This window comes from Lepidochelys kempii, chromosome 3 (genome assembly GCF_965140285.1).
Source record: "Lepidochelys kempii isolate rLepKem1 chromosome 3, rLepKem1.hap1, whole genome shotgun sequence".
Classification (NCBI taxonomy): domain Eukaryota; kingdom Metazoa; phylum Chordata; order Testudines; family Cheloniidae; genus Lepidochelys; species Lepidochelys kempii.
In genome coordinates this window covers 6435465-6455955 of record NC_136382.1, presented here as the reverse complement: position 1 = coordinate 6455955, position 20491 = coordinate 6435465, and the positions used below count along the sequence as shown (strand labels likewise).

Here is a 20491-nt window from a genome sequence, read left to right as displayed (position 1 = left end):
TTCGGGGTGTGTGCAATATTCCAGCCCTGGGGAGGAAGGCATCAGCTCACTTGACACTGGGGAAAACCCGCCATCTGCCGGGGGCCGTGAGCAGAGACCCCCTTTGCGGGCAGTGCAGCCTCAGGGAGTTTCCTCCCTCGGAGGCTGGGGGCTGAGCAGACGAACTGGACCCTGAGCTGTGAATTCTGAGATGGTTTGTAGTGGGGGATAAACAGCATCCTGTGTCTGACTTGAAAGGGGCCAGGCAAGCTCTTCCCGGCCTAGTTACGGGTTCAAGGCCCTGCCCTGCCTGATTCAGCTCCGGCACTTGACTCGGGGTCTGTCACAGGCCAGGTGAGCGCGTCCTACCCCCTGGGGGTCTCCCTCTCTCCCCAAAGAGCTCTTTTTCAACCAAACCTATTCTGAAACTTCTCACCCAACAGCATTCTGGTTCCCCAGCCAGCCCTCATTCCGCCAGCTCCGGGCCTTACCTGGGTGGGCAAGATGCCATGTTTGATGCCCGTGTTGTGTGTCCCCGTTCCAATAACCCCAGCGGCCGCCACTTCCGAAACAGCTCCTAAGCTGCACACAGACAAAGAAACGTCATCGGCAGTTAGTTGTGGTTGTTGTTCCCAGACGTGTCTCTTGAGACGATATTGATTAATGTGACACCCAGAACGAGGGCCGTTAATTGCCAGCTGTCCCAGATCAGGATGTGCCAAGCCAATGTAATGCACCCGCTGCTTCGTATCAAACCGTGCTGAGATCACAGGCTGGTGGGCAGGGGGTCCAGACATGGGCCTGACACTCCGATTCAAGACAGTCCCTTTGATGCTCTCCCAGGGCCTTAGGCTGATCTCAGGGAACATCACCCATTCCCCAGATCCACGGCACGGACCCAGTTTCAGGCATGTGGGACTTGTGCATGGGACAGGTCGAGCCCTGACTGCTTCTGGGCACTGAGGAGGCATGTTCATATGACACCAGTTGAAATGGGACCCACGCCCCTGGTCCACCTTCCCTGCCAGCATCCGAGATCCCCTGCTACCGGGGTAACCTGCAGGTCAGCTCCGCTAACGGGGAGCTGCTTCCCTGGCTGAGCCCAGCTGGAACGCAGCGTGCTGGGACAGCGCAGGGGGAAGGGACCCGCAGCCCCAGCGCGCCGACCGCCAGGCCACTGGCTGTTACTGGGCAAGACGCAGGAAATCCAGGCAATGGGGAGACCTTAACCTGGGATGTAATTCTGAGTGAGGCACATGGTTGGAATTGGTTTGCAATGGACCACTAAACCCTCTCGTGTTTATTTTCCCACGTGCTATGGGGAAACACTGGGTGAAAATTCAGCCATAGCACAAATCTCTAATGCTAGAAGTAGGACCTCGATAGGTCACCTAGTCCAGTCCCCTGCTTTCAAGACAAGACTAAGTAATAACTAGAGTATTCCTGGTACGCCTCGGGAACTACATCATTACAGAGTGTACAGTCTTTGGGACAGGGACTGTCACTCACGACGGGTCTCTACAGCGCTTCTACAACGGTGGCCTGATCTCGCTTGGGGCTCGTACAAGAGAACAAATAAACAATAAACTTGTGACTCTTTTGCTCTTCCAAGCCCAAGCGAGTGCAGGCTGTAAATATGTCAGGCTGCATGACGGGGACAGAAACGTGCACCCCAGACGTGCGCCCAACACAATGCACGGTGACCACACAAAACGGATCGTTTACTTCTGCAATTACCCTCTTTGTCACGCCCCTGAGGCATGTCTTTTTGAAACCCTATCCAAGGCCCGGCGAGCATCCTGTTCAGTCCGTCCCCAGGAGCCCGGATTTACTGCAGCGTAAACTCCGAATGACCGAGGAATCAATCGATTCAGTTACCCAGTGATTAAAGAGTATGCTCTCTAATAGTGTCAGTGAAATTCACATATCTGGTATGACCCACATGGCCTCCACATTTTAAATCTACAGACCTTTCTAACAGTGACTGTTTTTAAAAGGCTTTGAGGAGGGGTTCACTAAACTTCTACTTCAAGTCCATAACTTCTGGTTGAGCTATAGCTCATCTTTTAGAAATAGACTTCCGCTCGTGAGTTAAAGACTTCCGCTATAGACCCTGCCCCTAGGTAAGTTGTTCCAGTGGCTATTTACAGTCACTCTTAAAATCTTGCCCCTTTTCTAGTCTGAATTTGTCTGGCTTCAACTTCTAGCCATCAGCTCATGTTAGGCCTTCATCTCCTAGACTGAAGAGCCATCTATTGGGAATCTCTTCCCCATGTCCTGAACTCCCAGCAGGGAAATCTATTGCCAGTTTAGAGCCAAGTAAGATAAATCATTGATCTTGGGCATGCTGTTGAACAATACAGTGTGTAAGTAAAGTCTTGTCTATACAGGGAAGTTTACTGATATAATTACCATGTGGACTCTTATTCCGGAATAAGAGAGCCTTTTTTCAGTTTCGCTTATCCCGGTAACTTTCCCTGTGTAGACAAGCTCTAGATCCTGGCTTGGGGCAATGAAGGAGTCCAAAGATCAGAAAAGCATTAAGACAGGTTTCAGAGTAGCAGCCGTGTTAGTCTGTATCCTCAAAAAGAAAAGGAGGACTTGTGGCACTTTAGAGACTAACAAATTTATTTGAGCATGAGCTTTTGTGAGCTACAGCTCGCTTATTTATTTGAGCATAAGCTTTCGTGAGCTACAGCTCACTTCACGAAAGCTTATGCTCAAATAAATTTGTTAGTCTCTAAGGTGCCACAAGTACTCCTAAAAGCATTAAGGTTGTCCTGAATAACACTGAAACAGCAAACAGCTCACTTACTTGGCCAGGGCCAACCCATACTTGCTCAGCTCGACGTTTAGATCAGACAGGAGGATTCCCGCTTCCACCATCACTTGCCTCTTCTCTTCATCCACCTGCAAGAGATAAGCTCTGAGGACTTGTATTCATGGCCTAGAGAGAAGCTCCCTGCTGCTTGTCACCACCTCTGGGCACAATTCGCACTGAGAATCAACCCCCTTGCTAGGTGGCTGTATAGAACTGGAAGGCGAAAGCCAAACCGAGGTGGTTGGTTGGGTTCTGTTTGGTGAGAGGAATGTGAGGTGATACATAGCGTTCCATGTCTGGGCTGCGAGTCAGAACCTGGCCCAGCTAGGCAGCGATTGCAAATTGGCTCCTTGGTGGCCTATGAGCGGATGTGTCTCATTCCAGGTCCTAGAGGACAAGTGTCCCCAGCAGAAATCCCACCAGCACAGCTGGCCCCAGCTGGCCTCCTTGAGAGTCTCAAATGTGCCACGGAGTGTGGACCCACCTTCCCGTGTCTACAGAGAGGTCCTTGCTGTTGAAGCCCACTGTGTCTGGGGAGGGATGGGTGTGTGTGGGAGAGGGGTGGGGGGAAGCTTGCCCTAACGCTCTGCCAGCTCCATGAACAGAGGGGACTCCAGGCTTGGAACCGCTTCATAGGACAAGAACCCACCTGAACTTTAGACAAAGACTTGAGCCAAACTCTCAAGATGACCAGAAGTTGAGATAAGGTATCTTGTCTCCCCCAATTGTTGTATTCTCAGGTGACCCTGCATTTCTGCTTCCAGCCAGAGGCCCCAGAGAAAAAGCAGCTCTTCTGATATTTCCAGAAATAGGAATTCAAGACCTTATACACCATCCTCAACTTCCAAAGCAGGACAATGCCTGGAGGGAATGACTCCTCATGTCCTTCACTTTATCTCTCAACAAGACAAGCTCCTGGCCAAGGTCACAAATGGACCAAGAGCCAAGCAGGACACCTTCCCTTTCCTGAAGATGCTGCTGGTAGAAGGTAAACGTGGACAACATGCCTACTCGGCAGTCACCGGTGTGACTATGCAATGAATCCAGGCTCCTCGCAGAGCACCTCCACTGGGATTATTGTGGTTTGACCCCAGCCTCTGAGCTACACATCCTGAAGCTTCCCAAGTAAAACACCCCAGGAGATGAATCCAAGGGATTTAGCATGGACCAATATGCAAAGGGGAGATGGTGCAGAGAGCCATGTTGCTGGAGCCAATGCTCTTCCAGCCCAGATCTTCCTCCCTTAGCTCTGCCAATGCACCTCGGCCTTGGCCGGCAGCCTCCTTGCTGTGCCAACCCACATTTTCATCCCCTAGCTCTGCCAATGCACCTCGGCCCTGACCGGCAACCCCCCTGCAGCTCCAGTCCTTTCCCTTTCTCCAACCTTGCTCAGAATCGGACCACTTTGCAGTACGGAGAAAAATCCAGCCACCTGGGACTTGCCTGACCCACCCAAACCATTCCAGCTTGTGCTCTACAGGACTTAACGCCTCTGCCCCCACCCTGTGCACTGACCCGCTTGTGCCCCCCGGACCCTTGCTCTGCTTGGGGACACCGTCTATTCTGGCTCATGCCCATGCCCTGTGAGCCCTGCTGTCACTGCTCAGCCAGGCTAACCGAGATGCTTCCACCCCTCCAGTTCCACAGCCCATTCATTAACCTTGCAAGCTATTTATTTCAGTCCCTAAGAGCAAAAGCCGTCAGGGAACAGGCCTTGCCTGTAATTAAAAGCCGCAGCTGATTATCGGTAATGACTGAGCTCTGGTGATTTATTAGCTTGGAATTAGCAGTGTTCACTGTGGGGCCACCCACCTCCAGTTGTCACAATCTGTCAGTGCCAGGCCCCAGACAGGTACAACCTGCCCCCTGCCCTGCCATAGCGAAGAGCTGGAGGGAAGGGGAGTAGAAATCAGTGTGCAGCAGCAGCCAAAAAAGCAAACAGAATGTTGGGAATCATTAGGAAAGGGAGAGATAATAAGACAGAAAATATCATATTGCCTCTATATAAACCCATGGTACACCCACATCTTGAATACTGTGTGCAGATGCAGTCGCTCCATCTCAAAAAAGATATATTGGAATTGGACAAGGTACAGAAAAGGGCAACAAAAATGTCGAGGCGTATGGAACGGCTTCCGTCTGAGAAGCGATTAATAAGACTGGGACTTGTCAGCTTGGAAAAGAGACGATTAAAGGGGGATATAACAGAGGTCTATAAAATCATGACTTGTGTAGAGAAAGTAAATAAGGAAGTGTTATTTACTCCTTCTCATAGCACTAGAACTAGGGGTCATCAAATGAAATTAATAGGCAGCAGATTTAAAACAAACCAAAGGACATATTTCTTCACACAACGCACAGTCAACCTGTGGAACTCCTTGCCAGAGGATGTTGTGAAGACCAAGACTATAACAGGGTTCAAAAAAGAACTAGATAAGTTCATGGAGGATAGGTCCATCAATGGCTACTACCCAGGATGGGCAGGGATGCTGTCCTAGCTTCTGTTTGCCAGAAGCTGGGAATGGGTGAGAGGGGATGGATCACTCTATTACCTGTTCTGTTCATTCCCTCTGGGGCACCTGGCATTGGCCACTGTCGGAAGACAGGATACTGGGCTAGATGGACTATTGGTCTAACCCAGCGTGGCCGTTCTTATGTTGATTGTGAAGTGTGTATAAGAGCAAAGCACAGATTAAAGCAACACTACTTTATTACTACATACAGCTGGTCATAATGTTTTGAATCTAGAGTTTAAAATGAGGCACAATTTTGAGGATACTTTTGCTAATTTCCTCCTGCACCCCTGTTTTTTTGACCAGTTGGAGAGTTGCCTGAAAGTTCTTTATTTTGGGACATTTCAAAATTTGAGGTTTTCTTCCCCAAAATTCCAAATGGGATAAAATGTTAATTTTTTTTGGTGATTCCCCCCCTTCTCCTTTTTTGATCAGCTCTCACTGTTATTGTTACTACTATGATGCACAATAATTACCGATTTGCATTTGTAGGAACGTTACACCAATGTGTCCCCAACCCGTAACACCTTGGGGAGATCCCAGAGCCTGGCAAAGCAGGGACGTACAGTACCTTGAGGATCTTGTTCATCTTCCCCATTTGAACCATGAAGTCATCCGTGCAGGCGATGTCCGAAGGGGAATGTCCACCACCGACCACCTTCACCCTCTTACTCCGCTGCCTGGCCAAATCCAAAATCTGTAAAGACATCACACTGTGAGTGCCGGCTGCTCTTCCAAGGCACTCTGAGTCCTGAGCACATGGAGAATCAGTTGCCCGCGGGACTCGAACCCAGGACGCTTGTGTACAAGAGTAGCAGTGAGACCATTTGAGCTGGATGACAATAGAACACAGCAAGCGTTTGTGGTAACACTGCTGTCCTCCCTAGGCCTCCAGCCACTAGAGGGAGCAAAGCTTTACCACAGCACAGGGGAATAAACAGAGCAAAGTTGCTAACGCATATGCACCCAGTAAAATAAAATCTAGCTAGTCATTCTCCAAGGGGCAGTAACTGGTGTATTTACCCTGACCACCCCTAGGGGTGAAATCCACCACATGCAGATGGCCAGCCTGAGGTTTCGGCACCCCTTAAATGGACTGAAGTGGTGCCTAGACCTCGTGTTGAGTCCCCCAGGATTTCACCCTGAGTCTAAAAAGGCTGTTCTGCTTTGGAGTACAGATTCTCCTCCCCTCCTCCTCCTATTGTTAGTTCCAATCAGAGAGAGGGACGGTTCTAAGAAGCTGCAGGCGGATTCTCCATCACTGACAATGTTTCGATCAAGACTGGATGTTCTTCTAAAAGCTCTGCTCTGGGAATTATTGTGGGGCAGGTCTCTGGCCTTTGCTATACGGGAGGCCAAACTAGATGATCACTGCGATCCCTTCTGGCCTTGGAATCTCTAAGGGTAGCTGTCAGAGAAGATGCTCATGCTCTGTACTTTGGAGGCTTCGGTGGTTATTTTGCTTTCCTGGTGAGGGCTGGGTTGGTACTCAGAAGGAAGGGAGGAAACCTCAGCCCTGAGCCTTCCACCTACCAATTCTGCCTTGGCTTTTTATTCCAACGGACCATACGATCGAAACTTCCTTCTTACCTCTTTGATCTCCTCCACCGATGTTGGCTGGAAGTACAGTTCTGGAGAGGATCCATAGGTCCTGGCCCAGTTTTGGAACTTGACCCCTCCCTGGCCGTGAACCTAGGACAAAAACAAATCAAACCTGACAAAGGGAATGATTTTTTCCACATAACATGCGATTAAACTGTGGAACTCCCTGCCACAGGAAGTTATTGAGGTAAAGAACTGAACAACGTTGCAAAAGGATCTGAATATGGATATGGATATCAGGCATATCCAGAATGATCATAATTAATGACAACGGAATTCTGGAAGGGATATTCGTTATTGGACCTCACGCTTTAGGGCTTATGCCAGTCTCTAATTATGAGAAACCAGGATGTGACCTATATGGGGGCAGATTATCCCATAAGCACATACTGTGGGGTTTCTTACTTCTTCCTCTGAAGTCTCTGCTACTGGCCACTGTCAGAGAGAGGACACTGGGCTAGGTGGACCTTGGGTCTGATGCTGTCTGGCAGTTCCTATGTTCCCTTGACAGCACCAATCAATGGTCAAAACCAGAGGAGAGGGGACAATGGGATCAGTATACCCAGCTACCCAGCCTGCCTTTGCAGGTCAGATCCGGAGCGACGAACAGCCCCTGGTAATCACCCTTTGAGGGCTGTGCAGAAGCCAGGCCACGTGCAGGGCACGGATGGCCTCCACCTAACGCCTAGAGCCCAGCGCTGCCGATGGGGACTAGCACTGGGCTTTGGACAGGAGAGTGTACCACCGTCTCCTCGCCGAGTTGGCCACTCCAACGGGTGGGGATCACTCAGCTATCTCAGCTGAACAGCTTCCGGGGAACTTCAGGGACTGTCAATCCAGCGCCTCTCGCCAGCCCTGTGTCCAAACAGGGTCAAAGGGAGGGACTTCAACACACCCAGCAGAAGCAGCATGATGGGGTCCCACGATGGGGTCCCACGTCTAGCATGGCTGCGGGAGCAGGGAAAACTCCAGAGAAATGCTGGCAAATGCTCCCCATGCTCAGCCCCAACCCTGCTCCCCTCCTACCCCAAACACTCCCCTGCTCCCTATGCAGAGCATCCACCCCACTCCCCTCCTATCCCGGACACCCCGACTGCTCCCTGTGCAGAGACCCGACCCTGCTCCCCTCCTACCCCAAACACTCCCCCGCTCCCTATGCAGAGCATCCACCCCGCTCCCCTCCTATCTCTGACACCCTGACTGCCGCCAGATCCCCATGCTCAGCCCCCACCCTGCTCCCCTGCTACCCCAAACACTGCCCTGCTCCCTGCGCAGAACATCCACCCCACTCCCCTCCTATCCCGGACACCCCAACTACCCTCCTGCTCCCCATGCTCAGCCCCCACCCCGCTCCCCCCTTATGCCAAACACTCCCCTGCTCCCTACACAGAGCATCCACTCCACTCCCCTCCTATCTCTGACACCCTGACTGCCACCAGATCCCCATGCTCAGCCCCCACCCTGCTCCCCTCCTACCCCAAACACTCCCCCGCTCCCTACGCAGAATATCCACTCCACTTCCCTCCTATCCCTGACACCCCAACTACCCTCCTGCTCCCCATGCTCAGCACCCACCCCGCTCCCCCCTTATGCCAAACACTCCCCCGCTCCCTACACAGAGCATCCACTCCACTCCCCTCCTATCCCTGACACCCTGACTGCCCCCGATCCCCATGCAGAGCCCCCACCCTGCTCCCCTCCTACCCGACAGCCCAAGCTGCCCAAGTCCATGCCTAGGGGCTCGGACAGGATCAGACTTGGACACGGGTGTGGAGCTGTCTCCTCGGGCTTCGGAGAAGAAACGCGTTACAAAGCGGCAAAGGCGCAGGCAGCTGCAGGTCCTGCTCCTGGGCGCCCAGAAGCAGAGTGGAGCTGACCACAGCTCGCCCAGCCACAGGAACGCCAGATATCCCCCCCCCCCCCCCCCGGCCCTCCACTGCCCAGCAGCAGGCAATCCCTGGCTGCCCCTTTGTAAACGGCTCTCTAACTGCAGCCGCAACCCTCTGTACGGCCACCCAGCTCCCTGGGGGAGCATCCACACTCTTTGTAAACCCGGGGCTGCCCGATCCAGGCTTGTGGACTCGGCATTTCCGCGCCTGCACTTGAGTGTCCAGGCTGCATTGTGAGCCTGGGTTTCCATTCGCTGGAGCCGGGTCTCACACCTGTGTTAGCGCGTCCCTCTGTGCTCCGCCCACCTTCTGACTCGGGCCTGTGTCCACACTGCTCAAGGACAGGGCGTGGACCCGAGTCACAGCAGGGCTCAGCTCTGACCCATGCCCCAGCCAGGACTGAGGAGCCACACCCTGGGTGCTCGCTGGCCCGAGTCAGCCTGATGTGTGTGTGAACGGAAAGGGACTTGGGCTCAAAGCTGAGCCAGCGCCTGGGCATAGCCTGGGAGGCTCGGCCACGCAGAGTCCTTAATGCCAGCGAGATTGCTGCTCCTGCTGGGGAAATGGGCCATCCACAGGGAAATCCCTCGTCAAATGGGCACCATGAAAAGCCAGCGTGGCCCAGGCCAGCCGGATCTGGAATCGCAACTCTTGGATTTGCAAGGCATGGTCATCTCCCTCTCCCCTGCCCTTCTCCTAGACATCCCCACAGCTTAGACCTGAGAGGGATCCTTTTCATAGAATCATAGAATCATAGAATATCAGGGTTGGAAGGGACCTCAGGAGGTCATCTAGTCCAACCCCCTGCTCAAAGCAGGACCAATCCCCAATTGTCAAGCCTGACCTTAAAAACTTCTAAGGAAGGAGATTCCACCACCTCCCTACTTAACGCATTCCAGTGTTTCACCACCCTCCTAGTGAAAAAGTTTTTCCTAATATCCAACCTAAACCTCCCCCACTGCAACATGAGACCATTACTCCTTGTCCTGTCCTCATCTACCACTGAGAATAGTCTAGAACCATCCTCTCTGGAACCACCTCTCAGGTAGTTGAAAGCAGCTATCAAATCCCCCCTCATTCTTCTCTTCTGCAGACTAAACAATCCCAGCTCCCTCAGCCTCTCCTCATAACTCATGTGTTCCAGACCCCTAATCAGTTTTGTTGCCCTTCGCTGGACTCTCTCCAATTTATCCACATCCTTCTTGTAGTGTGGGGCCCAAAACTGGACACAGTACTCCAGATGAGGCCTCACCAATGTCGAATAGAGGGGAACGATCACGTCCCTCGATCTGCTCGCTATGCCCCTACTTATACATCCCAAAATGCCATTGGCCTTCTTGGCAACAAGGGCACACTGCTGACTCACATCCAGCTTCTCGTCCACTGTCACCCCTAGGTCCTTTTCCGCAGAACTGCTGCCTAGCCATTCGGTCCCTAGTCTGTAGCTGTGCATTGGGTTCTTCCGTCCTAAGTGCAGGACCCTGCACTTATCCTTATTGAACCTCATCAGATTTCTTTTGGCCCAATCCTCCAATTTGTCTAGGTCCCTCTGTATCCTATCCCTCCCCTCCAGCGTATCTACCACTCCTCCCAGTTTAGTATCATCTGCAAATTTGCTGAGAGTGCAATCCACACCATCCTCCAGATCATTTATGAAGATATTGAACAAAACCGGCCCCAGGACCGACCCCTGGGGCACTCCACTTGACACCGGCTGCCAACTAGACATGGAGCCATTGATCACTATCCCAGCATTACAAGGGAGGAAAGCCAGGGTCTGTCTTCATTGCAGGTGGGCGGAGCCTCCCAGCCTAGGTAGTCAGACTCTTGCTAGCAATCACAGTGCGGACCTTTAAGAGTAGCAGCCGTGTTAGTCTGTAGTCGCAAAAAGAAAAGGACGACTTGTGGCACCTTAGAGACTGACCAATTTATTTGAGCATAAGCTTTCGTGAGCTACAGCTCACTTCATCAGATGTAGCTCACGAAAGCTTATGCTCAAATAAATTTCTTAGTCTCTGAGGTGCCACAAGTCCTCCTTTTCTTTTAGTGCGGACCTTGCGGCTCAAGCCCACCCAACTCTACAGGCTTGAGAGCCCTGGCTCTGACCTCCCAGCTATTGCTTGCGCACTGCTTTGTGGCTTTGTGGCCGTGTAGCCGGGCTGGGGGGCTCGCTCCCAGCTGCAGTGTTGACACCCCCTTTGGCACACGCAGCAGACCTGGATTAGAACCCCAAGGCTGCTTCCTCACTTCTCTTTCAGCTCCCCTGCCCAGATCCTCTCCTGGACCCTGCCCTCTCCCCCCCCCCCCCCCGCACTGTTGGTGCAAGAGCAGCCGTGCTGCATCAACTCCCCATCTGCTGCACTCCTGACACACTCCCACACCCCCTTTGCTAGTGCATGGGTAGTTTAGCATTGTGTTTGCGCTCTGGGGACCCAGTTTGTCTGGAAGTGGCTGTACAAATGAGGCCCTTTGTCATTGCATTGTCTGTTCTCCACATGGGGCCCCTAGCAAGCAGCCAGTTAGCTATCTCCTATCTCAAACTCCTGCAGGGGAGACAGATTCCTTGGGTGGGGGTGGGGGGGTTCCTCCAGGACCAGGGGCTTGGGGAGTGGCCAGCAGGGCATGGGCCTTGCTTGCATTGCTACTACCTGTGCTGAGCACAGAGGCCCCCCCCCCCCCCGCTTGTCCTCCCCCCCGCCCCCTTTCTCAGCACTTATTCCACTGACCAAACCCAGCCCCCAACAGCCTCTGGATTACAGCTGCAGGGCCAGGCCAAGTCAGTTCTGGTGGGACATTCTGCAGAAGTTTTCATTGCTTTCAATTTTCCCATGATGTTTTTTTTTTCCTATGAAAAACCTAAACCAAAAACTGAACCCAAAACTCGGTGTTTGGTTAAACAATAATGTTCCATTTTCAAAACACGCGCGTGTTCCAGCTAATCAGTCAGAACAAAATAATTCTGAGTATCGGGGGTCGCTGTGTTAGTCTGTATCCACAAAAACAATGAGGAGTCTGGTGGCACCGAAAAGACTAACAGATTTATTTGGGCATAAGCTTTCGTGGGTAGGCTTTTCGTGTGGGTTTCTACTCGCAAAAGCTTATGCCCAAAGTAATGCTGCTTTCCCGAGCCCCAAACCTGACCATTGGGTACCAAAAGCGAAGTGGTTTCGGGTGTGGGGCCTGTTTGCTTCATCAACAAGTTGGCTGTTGGTCAAAGAGGCATTGTTCGTCCAACTGCATCCCGCCCCCAAGTTACAATTTTAAAACTCTCCCCCCGTGTGCTTTGCACCCCCGCCTGCCCCTGGATTATTCCTGCACTGCAGAGCCGCACCCTTCACCCTCACCCCTGCTCCCAGAGGCCAGAAGCAGTTTCCTCCAGGAGCAGATCCTTACCATCGCGCTGGTTTCGCTGGGGTCCGGTCTCTGACCAAAGCAGGGTCCTGGATTGTGGCTCCAGGCGAAGGGGGGCTGTGGTATGTGGGGGGCTGGGCCCAGATGGAGCAGAAGAAGATGAGTGTGGGGCGTAGGGAGACCGTTCTCCCGACTTGCAAGAGCAGCAGGGAGCAGCTGCTGAGTCAGGCTGGCTGGGTGCAGAACCTGTTTGGGGAAGTGTCTGGCCAGCAAAGCACCTCCCTCCTCCAGGCGAAGAAGGGCTAATGAGTAACCGCACTCGCCTTGTCTCTGCAACCTGCCCCCTGCCCTCCTCTGAGCAAGCCAGGCCCCAGGACACAGGGGGAACCATGGCAGATCTGATCTCTCAGACCTGGTGCCCCCCGGGCCAGCTGGAACCAAAGAGGGTGGACCAGCCACGCACGGGGCCTCCCCAGGTGGCCTGCGTGTTAGATCCAGGTCTGTCAGGAAGCGGATTGGCATCTGGCTCATGCCTCCTGCTGCCTCCGGGAGCCACCTAGAAAAGATACAGGACACAAACAATGCTTCCTCCTGCACTGTTGGCTTGGGCCTAGCCCCCTGCCTGGCTCAATCGGCACGCGGCCAGGGTGGAGGGCACTGGGCCAGTTTTAAGCCGGGTGGGCCTCTTTTGGGCTGGTCTGTCCCCCGACCGTTACAGACACGACACCAGGCATGCTTTTGTCCAGCATCGGACAGGGGCCACCCTTTCGGAGAGTGTGCCATACATGAGGTACCAGCGTGCCCAGTGTTCGGGGAACGTGGGAGTGGCCACCTTGCCCTCCGTGGCGGCTTTGGCAGAAGGACAGTCCAACGGTTCGAGTACAAGGCTGGGGCTCCACCACGGGCACTCTGCATGACCCTTGGCACGTCACTTAGACTGTGTCTACACAGCAGCCGGGAGGTGGCGCTCCCAGCCCCAGTGGACACACACCTGCTAGCTCTGCTGGAGCGAGTGCCTACAAATAGCGGCATGGCCGCGGCAGCAGGGGGTAGCTGCTGGCGTTAAATCCCACCTGCCCCCTGGGGCACCGGGCAGCCACGGTGCAGTTTTCAGGCGCTCGCTCAAGCAGAGCTGCCATATGCGGCACTGGGAATCACACCTCCCAGCTTCTGTGTAGACGTACCCACCGCATCCAATGTTTAACGGGGTGCAGGTGGGAGCCTGGTAGGGTTTCAAAAGTGCCTAGGCCCCAGATCCTCCATGGTAATTAGGTATGTAACCAGGTCGGCCGCTTACTGTCTCCACAGCGCCTCCTCATGGCCAGGGGTGCCACCGCAGCGCCCCACCCTTGTTTCCTCCTTCACAGGGCTCCTCAAACAGACTCCACCCAGTCCATGGGAAAATTTGGGGCCCAAATTATTCCGTCCTCAGGTATACTCTGGCCCTCCAGTTCAGTGTCTCTCTCCCCTTAGTTGGGGGTTCCCAGCCCGCTTGGCCAGAGCTGGGTCCCAGTTCAGCGCCTCTGCAGGAGCTAGTCTTTGCTGCATCTTCACGCCAGATACAGGGTCTCAGGTTTCTGTTCCTGAGCATCCCCCAGGTTACGACCCGGCCTCCCCCCACAGCTACTTCTCCCCACCACCCGCCCCCTGGCAGCTCCCTGCTCCCTTGTGCAGAGAGATAGGAACTCGCTGCCTGCTCTCAGCTGGGGCTCATCTGGTCCTCAGGGCTGGCTTAGTCTCAGGCTCTCCAGCCCATGGGCAACCATGCTGTTACAAAGTGCCTAACTCCCACTGTAACCAATGGGAGTTAGGCACCTAACTACAGTTGAGGATCTGGGCGAAAATCCCACAAGAAATCTGCATCTTTAGGCAAGTAAACACCTTAACAAACCTGGCCCTGGGGCTCCCTGTGTGAACTGGGTGTGGTGAGAATAAATCCATCCGGAGGACGATAACAACCATCCCTAGCTCCCAGGAAACTGGCACTAATAACAGTGACTGAAACCCCAGCGCCTGGTCAGTGCTGCAAGAGGGAGAAAAACAAATGCCCCCAATTGTCCCATGCTGCACACTGAGAATAGCTGGGCTGAGGTGTCCCGGGACCCGCTTCTCCCAGACCCCTGGCTGTCAGAGCTGGACCCAGCAAACAGAGGAGGTTGTAGATTAATAGCCAGGAGCATTCCAGGCCTGGGGTTCCCATCTCGTCTAAAAGCCCGCTCAGAAGTCCTGGCTCTCGGGAGCGTTCTCTGGGGGCAGACAGCTGCTGTGGGGCAGAGCTAAGGGAACTCCCCCCCCACACACACATGCATGCAGCTCATGAAAGGAAAAGCCATAACTATTCATCACGTCCCCCGGGACAATGAGTGCTGACCGCAGGAGGGACGATAAATCTGGACCAGGCGATCTTTAGGAAGTGTGTGGGGACCTCTGATAAATGATCTACGGCCAAATAAATGGCAGGTGGCGAAAGGGGACTGGCTGTTAGCAGCTCTATTATTAACTTCATAATTAGCTGCAGCCGCTCGCAGGCTGGGTGCAGAGGTGCCCGGCTGGTCCCCTGTGAGAAGAGCTGGCTGGTCACAGGCAAGGCTGGGGAGCGCATGCCAGGCATCCTTTAGGTGGAGTTATGAAACAGAGTGTCAGGAGGCAAGGACGTTGCTTGTTAACTCCAGGCCGGGATGTATTTATGTCATAGTTTCAGGGCAAAAGGGACCAGCGGATCGTCTAGTCTATCACAGGCCACCAGCACCTGCCCCTTACGCCACTGAGCTCTGGCTCAAACCCCTGCTGGTGGAGAGGCAGCTGCTTTATAAAGCTTCAGAACCTGCTCAGAAGTCACTGATCCCCAGGAGCTGCCAGCTCGTGCTGAGCCGGGCGGTTTGCTGGTATCTAGCAGTCCCACGTGTCTTTCCCGTATTAAGGATGAGAGGGGAGTTCACTCTCCACAGCTCATCAGTCGTTGCACTGCCCACAAAGCGTTAAAATGGTGCCCAATGGGACACTGGCTTTTCTGAGCTGGAAAACTTCCTACCAGAGATCGGACTCCAGCTGAGATCGACTCTTGCTCCCGCTCCTTTTTGAACCAGGGGCGTAGAGGCCAAAGGCCCTGGAGCCTGTTCCCCAGGTCTGATACTTTGCCTACCCCATTTCCTTAATAACCGACATATTCTCTCTAACGCTGATGACCTTGGGGCTTTTTGCTACTTGGCATAATGGCGTCTGCATCATCTTCTTCCGGGGTCTTCAAATCGCCCTGGGAAACTCCTTGAACGGATGGGATCTAACATTGCCCCTCGATCCAATTCCCCACAGACGTTTTCTTAGCCACGTTTGGTGCGAAGAAGTGAATAATTCTGGGTACAGCCCCTGTCCAAGTGACACATTCATGCCGAGTTCCTGCGGCTCTGTAGCGGGGTAATCACCCCACTTCTGCCCTGAAAGGGTTAAAGCAGCCCTGGAGAGGGCTGCGGCTGTGAAAAAGCTAGGCTGATTGGGGGAAAGCAGCCACAGTTCTGGTCAGCCTGACCAGGGCCCAGCTGGCCCTTATAAGAGGGCAGTGGGCCAGAGGCTGACGGTCTCTCTCTAGCTTCTGGAGAGACAGGACCTTGCTGCCCAGGAGCTGGACAGGGTACCTGGAGTGGAGCATGGCTGGGAGAAGGCCAAGGTTGCTCGGGAGCTCCAGCCTGGAAACCCCGCAGGCTGCAGGCCTTGTTAAAGGCTGGGAAGGGTACTGGGGTTGCAAAGGCGCAGCCCAGGGTAGACAAAGACAGCAGGTCCAAAACCCTCCTTGCTGATGATGAATGGCTTATATATTGCAGTCTGCCCCAGTGAGCGGGGGCTAGATGGTGACTGGCAGTAGCCACTGAGGTAAGGTGGGGATAGAGGGTAGGGGGTTCCCCGGGGAAGGGAGACTCGGAGATTGGGGGTTACTGCTGGGGGCAGAACCCTGGTCTAGAAGGGCACCGGGGTCCAGGAGGGACACGGGGCCAGCGGTGGGCAAGACACCGGCCGACAGAGAGCACTCCGGAGGCTAGAGAAGCTAATTCCCTGGACGACCAGTAGGAGGCGCCATGGTGGTGAGTCCCGCCCCGCCACAGGCTCCGTTAATTCATGCTCCTGTTATCAGACCTCAGCAAGCTTTGGTCCAGCGGCGTAAAATGCAGTCGTGTCTGTGACCCTTGAATGCAAGGCTGGGCGACCATTGGAACATCGGCCTCTGTAACAGATCAGCAGCTTTGATTCAACATGCCAGCTGGGCAGGACCAAAGGTCATTAAAAGCTGCACAACGTGCCCACGGCCTATTCCACAGCTTCATCCCCAGGCCGAGGGCAAAGTGCGACCTAGCGAATTAGCCGCTTAACAGAGGCTGGTTGGTACATTCCAATGTATCGGCGAGTGAACTAGTGCATGGTTCGTCCTCTTCCCACATTGCCAAAGGCTTTCCGGGCAGACTCAGCTGCTGCAGATTCTCAGCCCTGCCGCGGGTCCTTTGGGATTCTTAGAAGTGAACTTACTGTTGCTAAACAAGGTGAAGGCTGGTGACCAATATGCTCTGCTCACAGAGCATAGGTGGAAGCAGTGGGATATTTCCATACCTACCATCATCCCTTATCAACGTCCTTCAGCCATTACCTGGAGGGGCCAGCTCCTGGAGAGAGATGGTGGTTCAGAGTTCTATTCTCACTCAGCCCTAGGTAGCTGAGATAAGACTATTCCTAGGGTTTGCCAGATTGAAACAGGACTAAGACCACCCTGTCACTTCACACAGATCCAGTATCCTGGCTTCTGACAGTGGCTAGTGCCAGATGCTTCAGAGGGAATAAACAGAACAGGGCAATTTGTTGAGTGATCCATCCCCTTGTCATCCAGTTCCTTGTGTTAGTTTTAAACCTGCTGCCTATTCATTTCCTTGTGTGACCCCTGGTTCTTGTGTTATGTGAAGGGGTAAATAACGCATTGTGGAACTATCCGCCGTGACTCCAAGAGCTGTGTTCAGCTGGGCCTGGTTTCCGTGGGTGGCTTTTCCAGCGAGTTTTAAAGGCCCATTCCCAGTGCTGCTGGAAGTGCCGGCAGCTCAGAGCTGAGTGCGTCTGTGCCTGGATCCGATGAAGTGAGCTGTAGTTCACGAAAGCTTATGCTCTAATAAATTTGTTAGTCTCTAAGGTGCCACAAGTCCTCCTGTTCTTTTTGCGGATGCAGACTAACACAGCTGCGACTCTGACACCTGTGCCTGGATTGTCTTTCCCTCCACCCCGAGTGAGAGCAGAGTGAGGGGTTCAGGTTTAGTGACTCCGAGGGCAGCTGGGCTGGGCTGCCCCCTCCCCTTTCACAGTTCAGCCATGCTGATTAAATGTGAACATTTGCCACCGGGAGAGACTTCTGCTGAAATCTGTGGGGTTTTCGCTGTGGAAAAGAAGGGCGTGAGTCCGAGGTTTTCAAAGTGCTGGTAAAAGCAGCTCTGGAGACTGAAGCCCTGGGGATAAGTTCAACACAGCTGGAGACAGTGCTGGCTTCCCCCACACCAGTCCCTGCCCATGTGCCCCCGCCCTGCCCCACAGGGACCAGCCCCTAGTAGGGAAAAAGGAACTCAACTTCCAGCCGTGGGAGGGGAGGGTCCTCACTGGTGTCAGTCAGCACAACTCCACTGACATCCATGGGCACTTTGCCAGTCCACCCCTTGCTGTACAATAACAATGCTCGTTGGTGGCCTTTTCAGAACGCAGGCACCGTCCACTGGGATCTGAACTGGTACCCTCCCCACTCACTGCATACAAGCCATTGAACGAGCATCAGAGGAAAGCCTTATTCAGGGCAGAGTCCAGCCCCCGGCTGGCAGAGGAACGAGAGTCAGGGCCAGGCACTCGCATGAGACTCAGGAGATGGGGGTCCAACTCTGCGCTGTGCCCCAGACTATGTGACCTTGAGTGAGTCCCCAAGGACCAGATTCACAAGCAATCCCTGCTCCAGTTTAAACACCAGGGTCACAAGCAGAGCAGCTGGCTGCTGAGCACGTCTGAAGGTCTGGTCCCAATTGTGGGTGCTGAACACTGGAAAACCTGTCCCTTAAAAAAACCAAAAAGCCCTTCCAGTGCCTCAGTTTCCCCAGCTAGGAAATGAGGAAATATACATCATAGGGCTCGCGAGCTGGTATGGTGGTGCGGGCCGTATAAAGGTGAGAATGTGCCACTTTCTCAAACATCAGTGGGGACCCGTAAGAGGAATGTGGTAATAATGGGGCCTACAAATGTACCCTAATCATGAGCTCCGCTGTGAGGAGTCAGTGAAATATTAATTGGGCCAGGGAAAAGCAAGACTCCCCCTGTAGCCCAGTGATTGGGACGCTCACCTGAGAGGTGGTAGATCCCAGCTGGAACCCCTTCTCCTCATCAGGGAAGGGGAAACTTGCATCACGTACCTGGTGAGGACCCTAGGCTATGTATTATGCAGGAGAGCCTTCTTCTCCCAGCTGGTTTGTGTCATTCCACGCAGCCGCTGTGTATGCCTACCGGATTGGGCCCCACAGGCAAATCAGGCAGAGAGCACCTATCTTTCCCTGGTTCGTGAATCACAGGCATATCTCTGAGAGCGGGGCGGGGCTTGGCACTGCCTCTCTCATCAGCATCTGGCCTGCTGGCTTTGTGGATCACATTCTTAGGCGCCTCTCCCCACGACTTTTATAGGGCACCTAGGTCCCTAGCTCAGGCTTTGGGGATCACAGTGTTGTGCCTGTGATTTTCTAGGCACCTAAAAGTTAGGCACTGCTATGCTCATTCCTCATTCTAGTGCTTAGTTGCTCTGTGCCTCAATTTCCCCATCTCGACAATGGGGATTATCACACCGCCCTGCCTCACAGGGGTGTTGTGAGGAGAAATACATTAAAGGTTATGAGGGCTTTGTTGTGATGGGGGCCCTATAAGGAACAGAGAGAGTTGGCCAAAACCCACTGATTTAGGGGAAAATTGGAAAACAAAGGGGGAACCCATATTGTGCTCGGTTTGACCATGTCTGAATAATTACACAAGGTGCCGGGATTTCAGAGACTCCAGCACAGAGATGCCATTGCTCTCACAGTAATTGTCCGCATCTCTCGGTGAAGCTCCCGTGACCTATCGCTGTTCTGTGCTCGTCAGCCATCGCCCGGCATAACGACCTTTCCTTCTCGCCACCCTTCCCCTTTCCCCTGCGGATCTCAGCGTCTCCTTCCACTGCGCATTCGACACACACAGCTCGCAGAGAAGGAGAACCAAGGGGGGAGAGAAAAATCAGACAAAGGAGACGTCCTCCCAGCCCAAGGGCCGGGCAGACGAGACAGGCCTCCGCTGGAAACATGGCCTGTTCCAATCCTCACACCTGCGGATCAGCGTCCATCTCGAGCGCTGCCCTCCAGCGCTGCCTTTTCTCTTGCATGATGGGGAAGCTGGTTAATTCGCTCCAGGGTGGCCAGAGGCCTCCTGTTATGTCACAGAACAGCAGCTCCGCGGAGGAGGTCACTGTACGTGCTGACACTCAGCTCTCCGGGCCCTTGGCGATCGGGTCTTAGGCATGACGGAGCAGCCCGGGACCCCGCTATGAAAAGAGGCTGCGGGGCAGCGTGGTTGGGGGTCTGGAGCCAGACCCTCCGTTGATATAAAGCCGGAGAACTTCATTGGTGTCACTGGAGCTGGGCTGATTTACACCAGCTGAGGATCTGGCCCATCGTTACCAGGCTGGGCGGTCTCTGGGTCGCTGGTTCTGACCCACGTTCGGCTGGCAGTGAAGAGAGTTTAGGCCCAACTCTTCCAAAGTGGCCCCTGGTTTGCGGGGGGCTCTTCTCTTTTCTACGTCCCGCTGAGATTCCTGCAGGCAGCTTTTCCGAGGTGCTGAGCGCCAGGGGCTGCCGTAGGAGCCAAGTGGAGTTGTCAGTTCTGAGTGCCCAGCACTTCTGCAGCTAGCTCCAAGGTGTAGCAGGTTGGATGCCCAGAAACAGGGACGCCCACAAAGCGGGGGCCCTTGGGGGACATACAGGGCTGAGGGATTATCAGCTTCCTTCTGAGCACCCAGATTTCCTATTCATTTCTCCTTTGAAGAAGAGGCCAGAGGATGTAGGATGACATATTTCTTTTAGTTCAGGCCACGGGGCTGTTTAGGAGCAGTCAGAGGTGACCAGGGACACTGGGCACCTGACTTGAGACCCTGATTCTCACCCCAACTCCAAAAATTAGATCCCTTAAAGGAGAGCCAAGCTGGGCCCTCAGAAAATGGAGGCATCTGAGATCACTAGGCCTGGCTGAAGATCTTGGCTAGGAGGATGAGGGGTGTCATCTCGTGAAGGCCCCAGCAGTCCTTGCACGCAGCA

At 53.8% G+C, this 20491-nt stretch overlaps 1 protein-coding gene across 1 annotated transcript in view; it reads right to left on the bottom strand.

The window, feature by feature from the left end:
* LOC140908446 (L-gulonolactone oxidase) overlaps positions 1 to 12484 on the bottom strand; it is a 37852-nt gene extending 25368 nt beyond the window's left edge. The window contains exons 1-5 of the mRNA XM_073335535.2: positions 12198 to 12484; positions 6904 to 7005; positions 5885 to 6010; positions 2795 to 2889; positions 471 to 561 (exon numbers count right to left, since the gene is read on the bottom strand). Coding sequence (XP_073191636.1) covers positions 471 to 561; positions 2795 to 2889; positions 5885 to 6010; positions 6904 to 7005; positions 12198 to 12200 — 417 coding nt within the window. The 5' untranslated portion in view covers positions 12201 to 12484. The remainder of the gene's footprint in view (positions 1 to 470; positions 562 to 2794; positions 2890 to 5884; positions 6011 to 6903; positions 7006 to 12197) is intronic.
* Positions 12485 to 20491: the final 8007 nt, after the last annotated feature.